This window comes from Danio rerio, chromosome 4 (genome assembly GCF_052040795.2).
Source record: "Danio rerio strain M-AB ecotype USA chromosome 4, GRCz13ab, whole genome shotgun sequence".
NCBI lineage: Eukaryota > Metazoa > Chordata > Actinopteri > Cypriniformes > Danionidae > Danio > Danio rerio.
Window position 1 is genome coordinate 16,289,300 of NC_141024.2, and position 18,587 is coordinate 16,307,886.

Genomic DNA, 18,587 nt, shown 5'->3' on the forward strand with positions numbered 1-18,587 from the left:
TGGCAGAGAGTGTCAATAGGGCTAAAGTCATTAGACAGTAAGGCTAAGTAGAACTGAGTGTCATCAGCATAGCTGTGGTAGGAGATTTGGTTCTTTCGTATTATTCAGCTCAGTGGGAGCATATAAAGGCTGAACAGGAGAGGTGCCAGAATTAAGCCTTGTGGGACTCCAAATGTCATGGGTGTCCACTTTCAGCCTGATCTCACGAGAAAACGTAAGTATTTTACGTTTTGCCAGTTTAGTGGCTAATTTGTACGAATTCAGTCGTACGAAATGGTATGATTTTAAAAAGGAGGCGTGGCACCTGACCCCACCGCTAACCCCAACCGTCATTGGGAGATAAGCAAATCGTACTAAATTGTACGAATTAGATCGTACAAATTCATACGAATTAGCCACTAAATGAAAAAGTTACGAATTGTGTTGCCACTTTAGGATAAATTTAGGATGATAAACCCTGATCTGGCTTGCAATTCCTCTTCCAATGCCCTTACTTGACAGGTCTGGTATACAATATGTGGGAAAATAGTTTGCACTATACCAATAAGTGTTCAACAGTGAGTCTTTAGATACCAGACTACCTAATGAAAGGGTACCCCAAAAAAGTAGTATGATACAGATAAAATTTTTACATTGGAACCATTACTGTATTTACGACTGAATCTAATCTGAATGAATCTACAACTTGACTTTGCTCTCCAAAAAATACCTAAATTTACCATTGAAAAAAAATACAGTTGGAATAATCTAGCACAAACAGGAAATTATGAAAATTCCTAAACTTGAATTATAAAGCGAATGACGAGCATTGGTGTTTACTAATAGATTCGTTCAAAAGTGTGGCTCAACTCAGCAGGCGTCTTGTGAACCCAGGTAACCGTGAGACTGATTGATCCTCAGCAGAATCGAGTTTTACTCTCCTTGCTTTCTTTTTCCGCCCTTGGACTGTCCTCATTCCCTTTTCCCATCCTTCAACAAGACTTTTTTCCTCTTGACTCAGTTTTCAAGCGTCTCTCAGCACATTCAAGCCTGGTTACACACTCGCATGCTGTTCACACATTAAATGCGATTGCAGAGAGGAGCATCCAACTTCTCCACACCTGCCTAATGCAGTGTGCCACAGATCAGACGCAGAAAAAAAAGAGTGTTTCATTTCTTTTCGCTTAGTAGGATGAGCGGCTTCAAGTTTGGCAGAGTTCCTTTAAAAGTTCTTTCTGGAGTTGTTGGTTCTCAGTTCAGTTGTGAACTCTTTAATGATTCACCCACTGAACGAGTCCTGACTTAAACCCCTGTTTGGTTTACTTTTTGTTTGTTTTTGCTAACATATGATAAAACTATAGATTGTCTATATATTATATAAATATCTATATAATGTGGGGGGAATACGTATTAGACGTGTTCTTGACTTTTCACTTTTAAAGGTGCTGTTGACTTTTGTTGGGAACAACCAAAGAAATCCATATATGCAAAGAAAACAAAGCTAATTAGTTTACAAATGAAGTAATGTTTAATAAAATGAAGTGACACATGGAAAAAGTATTGAACACATGAAGAAAGGGAGGTGTAGAAAGGCAGTGAAAGCCCAGACAGCAGCTGAAATCTCTCTGTAGTTATTAAGCAACCCTCTGCTCTTTGTCATTGTAAATTAATATTAGCTGCTTCCAACATCTACATTATCAAAATGATAAGGATGAAACCAGAGTCGACATTTCAGCAAGACAATGATCCAAAACACAGCTAAGGAAACTTTTAAATGGTTTCAGAGAAAGAAAATCAAGCTGTAGAATGGCCCAGCCAATCACCTGATGTGAATCCAATAGAAAATACAAAATAAAGATCAGATTTGATAAAAGAGACTTACCGAACCATCAAGACGTTTAAACTCTGTTGAAGTCTGTAAAAAAAAAAATTACAACTGAGCAGTGCATTTGACTTTATTCTCGATATGTGAGGTGCATTTAAGCTGCCATCACCAAAAAAGCCTACAGCTTTTCTTCACTGTTTGTGACAATATTTGTAACACTATAGTTTTGTCAGATGCATATATGCCAAAATATATGGTTAAAACTAACTAACGTGTAGGGTTAAAATATGATAATATTGGTGGTGATACTCCTGTGGTTGGGTTTGTTTGCATTTGTGAAATGTTAACAACAACAAACGGTCACACTTTATTTTGATGGTCCATTTGTTGAATTTAAGTTACATTGCATCTACATGCCAACTAATTATCATTAGACTATAAGTAGACTGTTAGGTTGGGGTTAGTCTAAACTGACATGTACTTGCAAAGTTTCTTATAGTCAGTTAAATGTCTGTCGAAGGAGCAGTATCAGCAGATATTAAGCAGACAGTCTACTAATGCTCAAATGGACCATCAAAATAAAGGGTTATCCAACAAACAATTTAAAAACAATTCAGTTGAAATTCATATTTATCAGTGAATCATTAAGTGCAAAACACAAAATATTAAAGCCCATGAAATTAATCAAAGTTTTGTCACATCAAACTTGAGTTCCTCAAACTTGAGGCCTTTTTGAAGGACAAAACATAGTTAAAAATATATTTTTAATGTGTGTTTCCTGTAGTAACTCTGAGGTCATTGGCTTATATATGTGGTTCATTCTTTAGCAGCCGCTTCTGTCATGACGGTCAATGTGGTCATGCTCGCAATGTTCCTGATGCGTTTTTCTTCTCTGAATCTAGACTGGGTGAAACTCGATTAGCTGAGAGAGCCAATGAGTCTTTATGGCAGCTGTCACCTTCCATTTACCTCATAAGACCATTGATCATGCAGACTTATGGAATGAGATATTAACACTGCAAGATGATCACACGATGGCTGCGTTTGTGTGTTGCTGCGTGCATGTGTAACTCTGTGTCTGTTAGATTGGCGAGAGCGGAAAGTAAGAGACACCATCTGGTGTGAATAATTCTTATAGAGGACATTTATATTGGTGACATAATGAAGTGGAGATTGAGCCATTATCTTTGTCTGTATTTCTAAACCATGCCAAATTATTCAAGAGGGTTCTGGGAAGGCCTGCCGTATATTATATACAGTCCCAGCTGCAGAGAATGAACTCAAACTGCCAAACTACACAGTTGTATAGATTTCCATTATGATGTTCATCGTTTCTCATTCAGATCTTTGAGTTTGACCAATCGGTCATTGGTCTTGGTGAGTTTTTAGATATAGATATTGGTTTTACAACTATAAATCGATCAATATTTTTATCTTAAAATTGTTGGTTCTCAGTTCAATACTAAATTCAATACTAAAAACTATCAATATATATATATATATATATATATATATATATATATATATATATATATATATATATATATATATATATATATATATATATATATATATATATATATATATATATATATATATATATATAATGTTTTAAACATTACATTGCTGCATAACAGAAATGTATAAGAAATTTGCATGCAGATTTAAATATCAGGTATTAACTGATATGGCTCTCCAATATCCAATATAATATTAAAATATTGAGCATATATCACTGATGGATTTTTTAATTGTTGCCATAGTATATTTCTTTTAATTTATCTATGATAAGCAATCTAATTTTCACTTTAATAAACATACTCTACGTTTTAATAGATTTAAGCGGTATGCAAATTGAGATCACCCTAAATGTCTATAAGATGCTTAAAAAAACCCTGCAAAGCTACAGTAATGTTCTAAATTTTAGGTCAGTTTTTATGTGTAAAAACCCTGTAAAATCAGGATGCTTTCAAATGCAATGCATACATACATTTTATTTATCAATTCACTTTTATTAACTAAATCAAATGAACATTTGGTTGGATCACACTTGGTACACTTGCCTATAGTTTTCCAGGTAGCTTTGCAGGTATGTTGCCAAAGTGCTTCTGGATTTAGTTTGTCTTAGTTTGTTCTGTTTCTTCATGTACTTCCAGAAAGAAGAATATAGATTAATACACAGACTCCATATCTCCCCTAACTGCAGACATCTATTTAAACCTTCTAATTCGCCTATGTGTTTACAATGTAAAACTGATGTCGGTAATTTAACGCATTTTGGTCTTTGGTGCTAGGGGAAATAGAAAAGATCTTTAACATGCCATTGGATTTTGACCCAGTTTCATTGATTTTAGGTATACCTGATGGTTGCATAAGAACATGTATAATATATTAACCGCCAGAAAAAATATTTTACTTAATTGGATTAGTGATAAATCTCCTTTACTTAAAGGTTGGCACAAGATATTTTTGAGTTGATTCCCCTGGAACAACTTATCCATGTTTTACACACACACAAAAAAAAACAGAATTTTTTTTCAAAGTTTGGACTTCATATTTTTATTATTTGTAACATAGTATTTGCCCTATGATGCTTCAAGAAATATTGTAACTGTATTATTATCTGAAAAATAAGCAATGTTTTTTAGCCATTTTTCCGATCTGTTTTATGTGGAGTAGTCCAGTTTTATGTGTAATCTGAACTTTTTCTTTTTTTTTTTCTCTCTCTCTCTGTTGTTTTGTGTTGGTATTTTTCCTTGCATGTCTTTTGAATATGTTTTATGTCTGTATTGTGAAAATCCAATAAATATAATAAAAAAATTATATATATATATATATATATATATATATATATATATATATATATATATATATATATATATATATATATATATATAGATAGATAGATAGATAGATATATATATATATATATATATATATATATATATATATATAGATAGATATATAAAGACTGGAAGGTGATCACATCAGATCTCTGGAGAACTGGATGTTGTCAGACTCTTTGTGGAGACAATAATCTTACTGTAAAATTACAATTAATGACAAAATAATGTTTGGAAATGTAAACTGAATATCGAAATTATCGACTTTAAACCTTTTTGGGGGGGAAAACTAGTGGCCGGACATTTGCACAGTACTGTAAATTCACCAATTACGTAGAACAGTGTTTCTCAACCATATTTCTGGAGGGTCACCAGCTCTGCACATTTTTTATGTCTCTTTAACCAAACACGCCTGATTCAGATCATCAGCTCATTAGGAAAGACTGGAAGACCTGTGTTGGGTGTGACAGACAAAGGTGACATCCAAAACATGCAGTGTTGGTGGTCCTCCGGGAATGTGGTTGAGAAACACTCACCTAGATTATGTAGAATTAAATTTGAAAATAGGTCAGTATGAATAAATCAAAACTCAAAAATCGTCAGACAACATATATGCAATGGATTGATGTGTCCAATACATAATATTGGCCAAAATGAATAAATCACAACTGTAATTTGCTGACAACTTGTATATGAGAGCATATATCTGACACCCGTAATGGTACAGTAATAGCAGATGTACTTTATCATTGTTCTAGAATATGCAAAACTAAAAATCCAGTATCATGTGAAATGGATAAAGCTCTAACATTGGCTTCAGCTTATATTGTACCAGTATATTTTTTCCACTTAATTTAAGACTCAAATGGGGCAGTTGTCCCTGGTATAAACATTGACAATCAATAACAAGTTTAAGTGAGTGTTAAGTGAGGCCAGTTTTTGTCTTTGTTCGTGTTTATTTAGGTTTGCTATGCTTTACGCAATGATTCAGTACCGGTTTTGCTTACTGAGGGCTGAGCCATGCTTTCACTGTTAATGCCTCCAACACACACACGCACAATGCACATGTGTGGATGGGCTCCCCTCTGCTGGCTTGACTAATTGGCTGTGCAATGCTGAGGGAGGTGTTTAGAGTCAGGGTTGTGCAGCTGCAGTCTCGTAGTGATAAATCAGTGTTCCTGCTGATCTATGAGCCTCTGTCTGCTCGTACGCAACGGCCCGTCCCCGCTCAACACCTGTCTTGTTCCCTCACCGACACGCATGGTGTAGGCAGTACTTAAAAGCCAGAATTTTGTGTTTTTTCCTCTCTCTCTATTTCACGTTTTTGGAGGCCAAGTTAAATTTGAAAGTCTAATTAAACCTGGAAATAAATGAAAAGTTAAGGCTTTTGTGAAATAAACAGAAATATGTCAGGTTATATCAAAAATGATTGTGCATTATTTTAAATGCCCTAAATTTGTAGTTTTTCAAAGGTCAAAAAACATGTAATATTCTTATAATGTACACTGCAGGATCAACTCTTATCTCAGAGTGTCTGAGGCTCCATTTACAGTAATACGTTTTAGTTTTAAAATGCATAAGTTTTGCTACGGTTATGCCATCCATCCACACTACGCCGGAGTTTCGAGCCCCGAAAACCGGAGCTACTCGACACATTATAGACCTTTTTCTTCATGGTGCTTGGAGGGCGCCATTTGACCAGCACCTTCCAGTAGGGTGCTTAGAAAGTCCATTAAGAATTGTCATTGTTTTCAGTGCCTTACTGAGGGGTTTTGTAATGCAAAACTTTATTTTTTTTTGTGTTAATTTTGTTATACCTCTGTCAGATGCAGCTCAAGTTTGAGAGAAAAACGTTGTTCTAATTCAGTGTCTGCTGTCAGATCAGATGCTGAAATATAGTGTCAGTGTTCCCGACCTGTCTTTTGTTATAATGTACACAATGCACACACACACAATTATAAAGAGCAAACCATATTACTGGCATGAAACTAGAAGGTTTGTAAGCCATGCAAAAATGACCAAAAAAAGTACATTACTGATACTATTCTGGCTGATTTGCATGTTGATTCTGATCGGGAGCAGTTTATTTTTCATTGAATTTGTGTGCGTGTGTGTGTGTTAGTGTGTGTGTTAGTGTGTGTGTGTGTGTGTGTGTGTGTGTGTGTGTATGTGTGTGTGTGTGTGTGTGTGTGTGTGTGTGTATGTGTGTGTGTGTCTGTTTGTGTGTGTGTGTGTGTGTGTGTCAAACATTTTGGTGAAGTACACTTGTTTGGGTTGGTTATATATTTGAAAGAAAGAGAAAATGTTGACTTTAGCAATGATGAGGCTTAATTTAAACCATCTGACAACAAGGAAAAATACCTCAGCATTCGTTTTCCATCCTATTAGATCGCATTTTTAAAATAATCAGTCCAGGAGGTGGCGCTGATCGACAGCAGTATTAGTTCAAAGACGTTAAAAGCAATTAAAATAGATTAAAACTATCGTTTCAAAGCTTTCCGAATGTGACTCTTTAAACACATCAGCTGCCGACCGAAAGTTCAAAGCATCCTCTAAACTCATATTTCTACAATATCATCTCTGACATGTTTAGAACTTGCATAAATGTGTGTCTCTTTTGCATAATTTAATGAAAAGGCATTGTGTGTGTGTTTTTTTCTGTGTCATTAGGTTCATTCAGGAGATTGAGTCCCGTATGGGTCCAGCTCAGGCTAAGCAGTGTCAGCTCCGCACATTCCTCACCTACTACATCAATGACCTGTTCCTCAGTCAGGTCCGCACCGAGACCAATAAGGAAATTGAGGCTGTGACCAAAGCGTCTGATCCGCTGAAGATCCTGGCCAACGCTGACACCATGAAAACCCTGGGCGTTCAAAGACCACTTCTACAGGTAGCTTTTTTTATTTGATCCCAAAAGAAACTTAATTTTTTTAAACACATATAGAAATATAAGCACTATTTTTGGCTTCCTTGTTACTTCTTCCTTTCATTAGAGCATCCATTCATTAGAGCATTCAAACAGTATTTGCCTACCGGTCAAGTGCACAAAAGCCCGGTCCGATTGTTTTCTCTTCTGAATTACACAGAAGAGTGTGGTTATTTTTTGCTCTTCTCCTTCACTCTCCTGAGAGTACCGATAAAGGCCACCTACCCCCCCTATCACCCTACATCATAATTGGAGCTGAAATTGTGTTTGATCCTGGCTGACCTGGAATCAGCAGTTAAGTGCAGCTCATATAACACACAGTGCACCGCTGCGGAGAACAGCTGCCAGCTGTCCATCTCTCCCATGGCTGTTTCCTGCCGGCACAGGAAGTCCAACCTTTTATTACCATGGAGACTGCTGGATGTGCTTAGTTCATCAGTTAAGGGACTTGCTAGCTCACTTCGCTCTATTATCAGTATTTGCTTGTTTTCTTTTTCCCCTGAGTGTTCTTTGCAAGATAAATGTTATATTTATTTAGTGCATAATATATAATTGTAAGTGAGATATATTTTATTTTATTTTATTACATTTATTTTGTTTTGTTTTGCTTTATTACATTATACTATATTTTATTTTACTATGTTATATTGAATTTTATTTTATTGTATTATAGTTTATTATATTATTTTTATTATATTATATTTTATTTTATTATATTATATTTTATTGTATTTTATTATATTTTTTATAATATTTTTATTTTATTTTATTTCATTATATTATATTATATTTTATTTTATTATATTTTAATTTTATTTTAGTGGATAATGTTATATTTATTTACTGCATAATATATAATTGTAGGTGAAATATATATTATTTTATTTTATTTTGTTACATTTTATTTTGTTTTGTTTTGTTTTATTTTTTATTATTATATTATATTATATAATATTTATTTTATTATATTTTATTATATTATATTTATTTTATTATATTTTATTATATTATATTTATTTTATTATATAAAATTTTATTGTATTTTATTTTATTACATTTTATTTATTTTTTTATATTATATATATATTTTTTTATTTTATTTCATTATATTATATTTTATTATATTATATTATATTGTGTTTTATTTTACTTTATTATATATATATATATATATTTTACATTATATTATATTATATTATATTATATTATATTATATTTTATTTTATTGTATTATATATAATTATATTATATTTTATAATGTTATATTTTGTGTCGTGTTGTGTTGTCATGTTATAATATTTTAATTTAGTTTACTTTATTTTATTATGCAATATTTAGATTTATTGCCCTGAAGAAGTGTGTTCTTCTAAAGACATTTTTACATTTTAATAAATGAAATGTATTTTAATTAACTTTTAAATATAAATTTTATTAGAATATTAGATTACATTCTAAAATAAAATACTATTTATGTCACAAAGTTAATTTAGTACATTGGGATAATTTTAACACTAGATTTTTTATTCTATTTTTTTTTGTTTAGATTTTATTTAGCAAAAGTTTTATTAATATTTTTGTTAGTTTTTTAATTACATCTGTTTTAATCAAGTTTATGTGAATTTTTTAATTCAGTTCCCAAGTAGCTTCCACAATTTGAGTTGCCTTTACCAGCGATTTCTGAGTAAAATCGGTTTCAAAGTATTTTTTTCCCGCAGTGTAACCGATAATGCCTCTTATGTTTATCTGCATTCCGGTCGTATGCGTGTGCAATTGTGCATGCGCATCTGAGTTATTTCAATGTCTTCCTGCGCTTAGAGTCCATGATCTGGTCAATTAACCTCACGAGAAGCTCCCTTTACAAGCAGACGAAGGCAAGAATCCACTAACGTTGAGTGTGATGAGTTTAGCTCTCAGATGAAAGCCGTAATGGGCTCCTTTTACTCTTTAAACTGAAACCTGTCATCTCCAAGTCTTAGCATCGCTTTCATTTTGAGAACAGTGGCAGTTCATTACAGAAGGGAAGGCACGGAAAGCTCACAGCCATTTGTTTACGATTATGATTTCTCCTTAACGAGGACTGCGGCATCTTGCTAATTACCCTGCTGGGCTAATGAGCGACTCTCCGGATAGCGGGAGCTCCATAAAATGCTCTTTTGTTTGGGCTTTCTTTTCGTTTTAATTACCTTCAATCTGAGGTGCATCAGCTTTGCTCCTGACAGCCCATGCGGGGCGTCCCATCCTGACCCGGCACTTTGTACTGTTTTGTAGAAGCGTTTCTTGGGTCGTGCTCTGTATGTGTTTGAGAGTTTCTCTCTCTTCCAGGAGCTGTTTAATGAACTCCTTGGTGAAGAGCTTTAGTGATGTTCAGAGTTGTTTGTCTTGTCAAGTGTGCATTTGTGTGTGTTTATTTGTGCCCGTCTTCACGAAGTGTCTGTTGATTTTGCAGTCATGTGGAATGAATTTAAGCAAAGTATTCGGAAAGCATTTGTTCAACGTCCAAAATGAACATTTGCCAATCGCCAAATTGGCATTGGCTTTGATGAATATATAAATTTTTACTCACCAAATGGTCTGTTACATTTCAAGGAACTTTACAGGTTTTTTTTAATGAGAAATTGGCTGAAAATCTACCAAAGGTGGCAAAAGCTTATGCGTAATATGAGATGTGCCTTGATCAAGTTACAAGTTTTTCAAGTTTTAAGCTCGCCATGACTGCTTTTAGTTTAGTTTAGTTTAGTTTAGTTTAGTTTAGTTTAGTTTAGTTTAGTTTAGTTTAGTTTAGTTTAGTTTAGTTTAGTTTAGTTAAGTTAAGTTTAGTTTAGTTTAGTTTAGTTTAGTTTACCTTTGCATTTAGTTTACGTTTAGATTGTGTTTAGTTTAGGTTACGTTACATTACGTTACGTTATGTTTACGTTTACGTTTACTTTTAGTTTACGATTATGTCTAGTTTAGTTGAGTTTAGTTTGTGTTTAGTTTACGTTTGCATTTAGTTTAGGTTTAGTTTAGTTTAGTGTTTATTTTCAATATTTTGTATTTTATTTTTTTTTATATTCTTATATTTTATGCTTTGTTTTGTTACTTTTAATAAACTGTATTTTGTTAATGTTAGATTTAATATTTTTGTTTTAATTTGATTTGATTTGTTTTGTTTCTTTCAATATGTTGTATTTTGTTATATTGTTATATTTAATGTTTTTGCTTTTATTGGATTTTATATGTTTTGTTTTGCTACTTTCAATATATTGTATTTTGTTATATTGTTTTGTTTAGTTTTTTTGTTTTGTTACTTTTATTATGTTGTTTTTTGTTATTGTTTTGTTTTTTGTTTTGTTTTGTTACTTTTAATATACTGTATTTTGTTATATTGTTATATTTAATGTTTTTGTTTTGCTTTTTGATAAGTTTTTTTTTGTTTTGATTTTGTTTTAATTTGCTACTTTTAATATACTGCATTTTGTACTTTTTATTTTACTTTCAATATACTTTTAATGTAATATATTTTAATTGTATTTCAATATATTGTATTTTTATATTGTTATATTTTTTTGTTGTTTTGTTCTACAACTTTCAATATATTGTTATTTATTTTTATTACTTTCAAAATATTATTTTTAATTCCATTTTAAATGTAGTTTTTTTAATAATAGTAATATTACTAATGCATTAAATTTATAAAAATAGATTACACCTTAAAATATAATAATTAATACAATAAAAAGTTGGATTAATTTTTGACTATTTTGATAACTTTTTTATCATTGCTTATAAATTTATATAACTATATAAATATATTATTGGATTATGATTTCATACTAAATTTATATTGTATATAAATATTAAAAAGTTTTTTTTATCTATTTAATTCATGTTATTTATAATTTAATTAATGATTTCAGTTAAAAATGAAAAAAATAATGTAATTTGAATTTTTGTAATTTAAGTCCACCCCTGTGCATTATTATATGCTCATAGCAAGGCTGTAAAAGCAAAATTCATACAGTTTTTTAGAGAACATTTCATCTAAAGTTATTTCAGAACTATAAAACAAAAGTTTTCAAGCTCCAGGAATTCAATGGACGGGCACCACTGAGAAAGTACCGAGCTAAAATTGACCCTTCTCTCCAGATTGTCTATTGCCTGTGTGATGCATTGTAGACCAAATGGAGGAGGCAAATGATGCTTAAAGTAGTGCTCTCCTGTGGTCAGGGAAATGATGACGGAGAGACGGGGCCGTGTGTGTGTGTTTATGGGTGCATGTCTGTGTACGGCTGGACTGGTACAGCAGGTGTTTTATGAGAAATCAAGCCTGGGAGAAGTGGAGCATTGATCCGTGGGGAACAGGGCTTTTCTTTTAGTTTCACAACATTAAATATACTGCTCTTCGCCATCAGGAACTATGTTAACTCACACACCCGTAAACAGACACTTCAATTTACCTACAACACTAGCGAAGGAGGAATCTCAGGACAGATTTAATGTCTGTTGTTTTGTCAGCATTTTAAGGCTTTTAAAGTTTTAGTTTGTGTCATCTTTCTTGGTTTGTGACTTTAAAAGCCAAGCTAAAACAGAAAAAAGCCACGCTAATTAAAATGCAGCCACAAAATGAATAGTTGCTTGATACTAAAATGGCACTGATTTATATGCATTTGTGAAATTATAATGAGGAAATGACTGAATATAATGGATAATGAATTCATAAGAGCAATCATTATTTAAGTAGTACATTTATTTTAGTTATAAAAATGTAAATTAAACGAAATGTAAATGTGAACAAAAGCCAATAACAATCACAAAATGGAGTTCAGTTATTTAAAACACACTGCAATTCATAAACTAGCTAAAATAACTTGTATATTGACATATATTTAAAAAATCTTATTAAAATTACATGTAATATTGTAATATAAAAATGTCGAAATTCATTATTCTCATTACTAGTATTAGTATTCTTCTTGCTCTTTTTCATTCTTATTCTTATTCGTGGTCATAGTCATACACTGTAAAAAAAAAACTCAACTCAAAATTGTAAGGCAACTTGCTGCAGAGAGAGTTGACTCTTAACCCAAGTACGGCTATTGGCTCAATTAAAGTTGAGTAAACTCAAAATGTCCTGAAGCTGGTTGCCTTTTTTTTACAGTGTAGTCTTCGTCGTAGTCATAGTTGTAGTCGTCATAGTTACTAGTAGTAGTTGTCATCGCGGTAGTAATAGTCGTAGTAGTAGTAGTGCTATTGACTATTTACGCTGAGTAAACTCAAAATGTTTTGAAGCTGGTTGCCTTTTTTTACAGTATAGTCTTCGTCGTAGTCGTCGTAGTTAGTAGTAGTAGCTGTCGTCGTAGTAATAGAAGTTGTTGTAGTAGTATTAGTAGTGCTATTGACTCTATTTAAGTTGAGTAAACTCAAAATGTCCTGAAGCTGGTTGCCTTTTTTTACAGTGTAGTCGTAGTCATAGTTGTAGTCGTCGTAGTTAGTAGTAGTAGTTGTCATCGTAGTAGTAGTAGTCGTAGTAGTAGTACTGCTATTAACTCTATTCAAGTTGAGTAAACTCATAATGTCCTGAAGCCGGTTGCCATTTTTCCACAGTGTAGTCATAGTCATAGTTGTAGTCTTCGTAGTTAGTAATAGTAGTTGTCATTGTGGTAGTAGCAGTTGTAGTAGTAATAGTGCTGTTGACTATTTAAGTTGAGTAAACTCAAAATGTCCTGAAGCCGGTTGCCTTTTTTCCACAGTGTAGTCATAGTCATAGTTGTAGTCGTCGTAGTTAGTAGTAGTAGTTGTCATCGTGGTAGTAGTAGTCGTAGTAGAAGTAGTGCTAATGACTATTTAATTTGAGTAAACTCAAAATGTCCTGAAGCTGGTTGCCTTTTTTTACAGTGTAGTTGTATTTTTTGCCGTCGTAATCATCGTCATAGTTAGTAATAGTAGTATTAGTCGTAGTTGTATTTGTTGTTGTCGTAGTTAGTTGCAGTAGTGGTAGTCGTTGTCATCGTATTATTATTATTAATAATTATAAATAATAACTTTAACGTTTTTAAAAGACAATATTGTGAGCTAAAAGTTTTCATTTAAATCCTATTTCCATTCTTGAAACTCATACTATTATATTATGACACACATTGTTCTTATGTTTATCACAGCCTTGTTCCTTTTTGCAAAAAAATAAACATAGTCAACCATTTATTAATCATTTGGACATAATTGTTTTGAAAGTATATAACGAGAGCAGGGCTTTTTTAATTAAAACTGTTATTATTATTAATATTTTTTTAATGTGTTGAGAGAAGTTAAAGAGTGTTTTCTTGGCCTGTCGTGTGTCTGGCGTAGTGAAGTGTTACAGCATTAGCATTATGTTGTTTTAAAAACAAGGCTCAATTTTGGCCGTCCTCATTCTGTGATATCAGAAAACTCTCTCCATTTCTGTGTGTTTGCCGATGTGTTGAGCTGATGCTATCTGTGGGTCCGGGGCCACTGATTGATTCATTTCATTAGAAATGTTTTGGGGGGTCACTGTGCCGCTTGTTTGGAGATTGGCTCTATTAATCTTCCACACCACAGGATCTGTGGCGCTGCTTACAGGGGCCACGTGTCCAGACATCTCTCACAAGAGAACTTACACTCACACACTCCATTTTGGTACTGGTGGTGGTACAAAAAAAAAAAAATATATATATATATATATATATATATATATATATATATATATACATACATACAGTATGTATGTATGTATGTATGTATGTATATATATATATATATATATATATATATATATATATATATATATATATATATATATATATATATATATATATATATATATATATATATATATATATATATATTATATACATGTTTTTTCTTTTAGTTTAATTTAATTTTTTTTCCATTTAAACTTTTTTGTTCTATTTTTTATTATTTTATTTTATAATTTATTTTATAAATTTTAAATTATTTTTTATATTATTTTTATATTTTTATATTATTTAATTTTATTATATTTATTTTATTTTATTAAAAAATATTTTAATTTAATAATTAAAAAAAATTTATATTATTATTTTATTTTATTTTATTTTGTATCTTTGTTATTTACTAAACTTTAGTTTAATTTAATTTAATGTTTTTATTCTATTTTAATATTTATTTTATTTTTCATTTTATTAAAAAACTATATACAAATATAAATATCAAATGTTGAACTGTTCCTTATTTGTTTATTTAAATCATTTATTTTTTTATTATATATATTTTATGCTTATTTTAATTATTTGCTATTTAATTTCATTAAATTGTAAACTAATTTAAAAATGTAAAAAAAAATCCTGAAATTAAATAGCTTAAGTTAAAGTATAAAAATACACCATGTTTCCCTTTATTTAATTACTTTAAATGAAAATTATTTATTTAAAAAATTGTGAGCATGTGTGTACTTTAGGTTGCCAAATGTTAGGAGCCTTATACCCAGAAATCTACATATACAAACATTATATACCAATTCCTTGCTGTACTTGCAGACAAAACAGATCTCAGCATAGGTATTTTAGGCCTGAATTTTCAGGGCTGTGTTTTATTCACGATTCTGTTTTTAAACACATGATTTACCGTCTGTCTCTGCCTTTCAGTCAGAGCTCATTGTGAAATGTAGACTTGAGCTGCCACCAGCGCTTTGCTAATGAAGCTGACCTTTTTAATCACACTGTATTCACCATCAACACACACGCATACACACACACACACACACACACACACACACACACACACACACACAGTCTGGAGCTGAACTAATGAGAGTGACCTTTTTGTTTGTAGGGTCTGTGTGTGCGCGCATGTGTGTGTGAGAGATTTCTGATGATTGGCATCCTGTAATGCTCTCCTCCATTAGAGGAGCACAGATCTGTGTGTCACACAGAAAGTTTGGGAATTTATTAGGGGCTATTGTCATTTTAATTGCGCATTGTTTATTTTATTTGTTTATTTTTTTAATAGCTATGAAATCGGTCACAGGTCACAAATGCGTACAACATGTCTAAATTGGTACATCCCTGATATACCTCCATGCCCTTTCAAGTGGCGTTACTCTATAAAGTTACAGCACATGCAGACATCAGAATCCATAGAATAATTTAGCTTTTAATGAATTATTGATTTCGAACACTTTTGCTAATACGCCATACAAGTATTTAGAGTCATTTGTCCTCGATGACAATAAATCATTTCTCAAGACCCTATCTAACCTCTCCTCACACCCTGCAGTTTGAAAACCTTAAAGTGACGGTCAGGCGACTCAAGACCTGAATCAGATTTATGAGCTAAATTCATGTTATTACTTCAAACGGCTGCAGTCCTTTCAGTTCAGCTGATGAAATTTATCAAGATTCAGCTGACAGTGATGCAGTGCCCACTCTTTTTTATGTCCTTAAGGGCACATCCTGCTTTTGCTTTTGCTTTTCTGTCATCTCAGAAACTCCTTTGTTCAGACCTAGTTCCTCCTTCAGGCCAGAGTTAGTCTTTTGGGCTTTGGCTGCACCACAGCGGCCTGCCGAGTGTGTTTCTCTTTACCTGTGGGCTGAATTTATTCCTCCTCTATGCCAGTGACATTCTCCACCAACACTGGCCTAACCTTGGGCTACACCCCTACCTGAATGAGCCGTGTGGAAAAGACTGACAATGGTTATCACCTACTGCAGCCTGAATTCATACTGGGTTTACATGTACAGGAGGTTTGAACGCTGAGGCTAATCTCTGCCTATGGAGCTAAAACAAAGGGAAAGGGTTCTAATGTAGCCAAAGATACTGTGAGGAAAGCAGTGAAAAATGGAGCTGAAACTGATTGTTCACCCAAAAATTAACACACTATAAACCCCATACAGTTTACTTTTCCTTAGGAAACCATTAGCCATGTGTCCATCCCCCTATTTTTATACACACTTTGGAATATCGCTAATATAAAAATGCTTAATGGGAACACTAAGGCTATATTTACACTGCAGATCTTGATGGTCAATTTCAATTTTGTGGCTATATCTGATTTTTTTTTTTTTTTTTTTGACCAGCTTACATCATTTTTTATAAGTGACTTGTATCCAATTGTCTATATTTACACAGCACAAGGCAAAAGGCGCAATGAGCAGGAACAAAAAAGCGAGCGCTGACTGACAGCTGATAATAAAAGAGCGCTCTTTTCCCCATTCCTGCATTTAATCTCTTCACAGGGTTTAATTTAAGAAATTCTTTTTGGCCGCACTTACACTGCACTGTTCAAGTGACTCAATTCCTATGTACATAGCCCATGTACGTGTAAGCAGGAACAAATCACATGGATTCACATGGGTTCCGATTTACTTAAATCAGATTCAGGCCTTGTTCATATGAGGAAATTTATCCGATATGAATCGGATCTGTGTTCTCGTGTCTGCAGTGTAAGCATGTAGATCAGATTTTCACCTATCAATGAGAGTCGTGCGTCATTAAAAACCACAGCGAATGACGTCAAGTCTCATTTCAGAACAGACTTCAGCAGAGTCCTAAACCTTAAATCTCATACACGAGGACTTAAACAGCTTTTATATTGTCATATAGCACAGGTATTAAGGCATGTTAACGAGAGCGAGAAAGCCAATGTCTGCCATGTAACCAATATCAACTAATATAAAACTAGTGCATAGCTATGTCACATGCATAATTTACACCATGGTCATTATATTAAGATGCCTAAAGGTTTAAAAAAAGACCTATATATAAAAAGAAGTTTGACAAATGAGAACCTTTCTGTCACAAACTATAGTAAAACAGCTTGTCAAAAGCTGCGAACAGATTACATACAGGAATAGAGAAAAGAGCTCTCTTTAAACATCAGCTGTTAATCAGCACCCGCTCTTTTTTTTTTTCCTGCTCATTGTGCTTTTGCCATGTGCTGTGTAAATGCAGACGATCGGATACGAGCCACTTTTAAAAGATGATGTAAGCAGGTCATCAAAAATATTGGATTCAGTCACAAAATCGGAATTGACCATCAAGATCTGCAGTGAAAATGCAGCCTTTGACAAGTTGTTTTGCTATAGTTTATGGCAGAAAAGTTCTCATTTGACCATCTTCATTTGACAATCTAGGCCAGGGGTCTCAAACTCGCGGCCCGCGGGCCATTTGCGGCCCTCAGTGCAAAATTTTGTGGCCCGCGCCGACCGCTGTACACTGACAGAATCAGCGGAGCGGGGAGAGAGAGCGCTCCCCGCTCCGCTGATTCTATCCGTACACAGCGGTCACTGGCATTCCCTGCCCGCCGTGTAAACAAAGGGGCGGGGGTGCCGGTGACGTCACCACGCACCCCGTCCCTTTGTTAGACGCTGTGACGGGCGGGAAGTGGAACTTAAAGGGTAACTTAAAGGGAACTCGCGCCGGCCGGAACCAAGGTAAGCTGTTCCCGCCCCTGCCTGCCACTTAGCTACATATCTGCAGCCTGCAACCTACCTAGCTACAGCCTGCATCTTATATATATTATAGGTAGATACAGACTGGTACAGACTGATGTGACTGGAGTGGGGTGGGGGTGTTTTGTTTATACATATATACGCCTTTTTTTAGGTGAGGGAATGGAAGTTTTGAGTGAGTCTAGACAGGTCTAGACTTAATGATGATCATCTTCAAGCCATACTGAGGGTCTCAACTGCTTCCGCTCTAAAGCCAAATGTGGTTCAGATTTGTGAGAAGAAGCGCTGTCAAGTCTCTGGCAGCAAGAATTAGGCAAAAGATGCCATGTTCAGAAGAACTGTTCATAATCTTCACTCAATGTTTTATTAATGTTCAGGACACTTCATGTTCGGAAGAAATAATTAAAACTGTTAATAATGACATTTGAGGACTTTTTTTGTGTGAAATCCCTTATGCGGCCAAGTCTCACCCAGACTTTGCCTCCTGCGGCCTCCAGGTAAATTGAGTTTGAGACCCCTGATCTAGGCTTTTTTAAACCAGTAATGCATTGGGTTAAAATTGCCCATAGTTGGGAATAACTATAATA

General features: G+C 33.4%; 1 protein-coding gene across 2 annotated transcripts in view; it reads left to right on the forward strand.

Moving 5' to 3' along the window:
* Positions 1-18,587, forward strand: part of exoc4 (exocyst complex component 4) — a 207,420-nt gene that overhangs the window by 131,447 nt on the left and 57,386 nt on the right. For both annotated transcript variants that reach the window (XR_015482068.1, NM_001030134.2), the window contains exon 11: positions 7,318-7,537. Coding sequence is in view for 1 of the 2 variants with exons in the window: in NM_001030134.2 (NP_001025305.1) it covers positions 7,318-7,537 (220 nt within the window). In the remaining variant the exon portion in view is untranslated. The remainder of the gene's footprint in view (positions 1-7,317; positions 7,538-18,587) is intronic.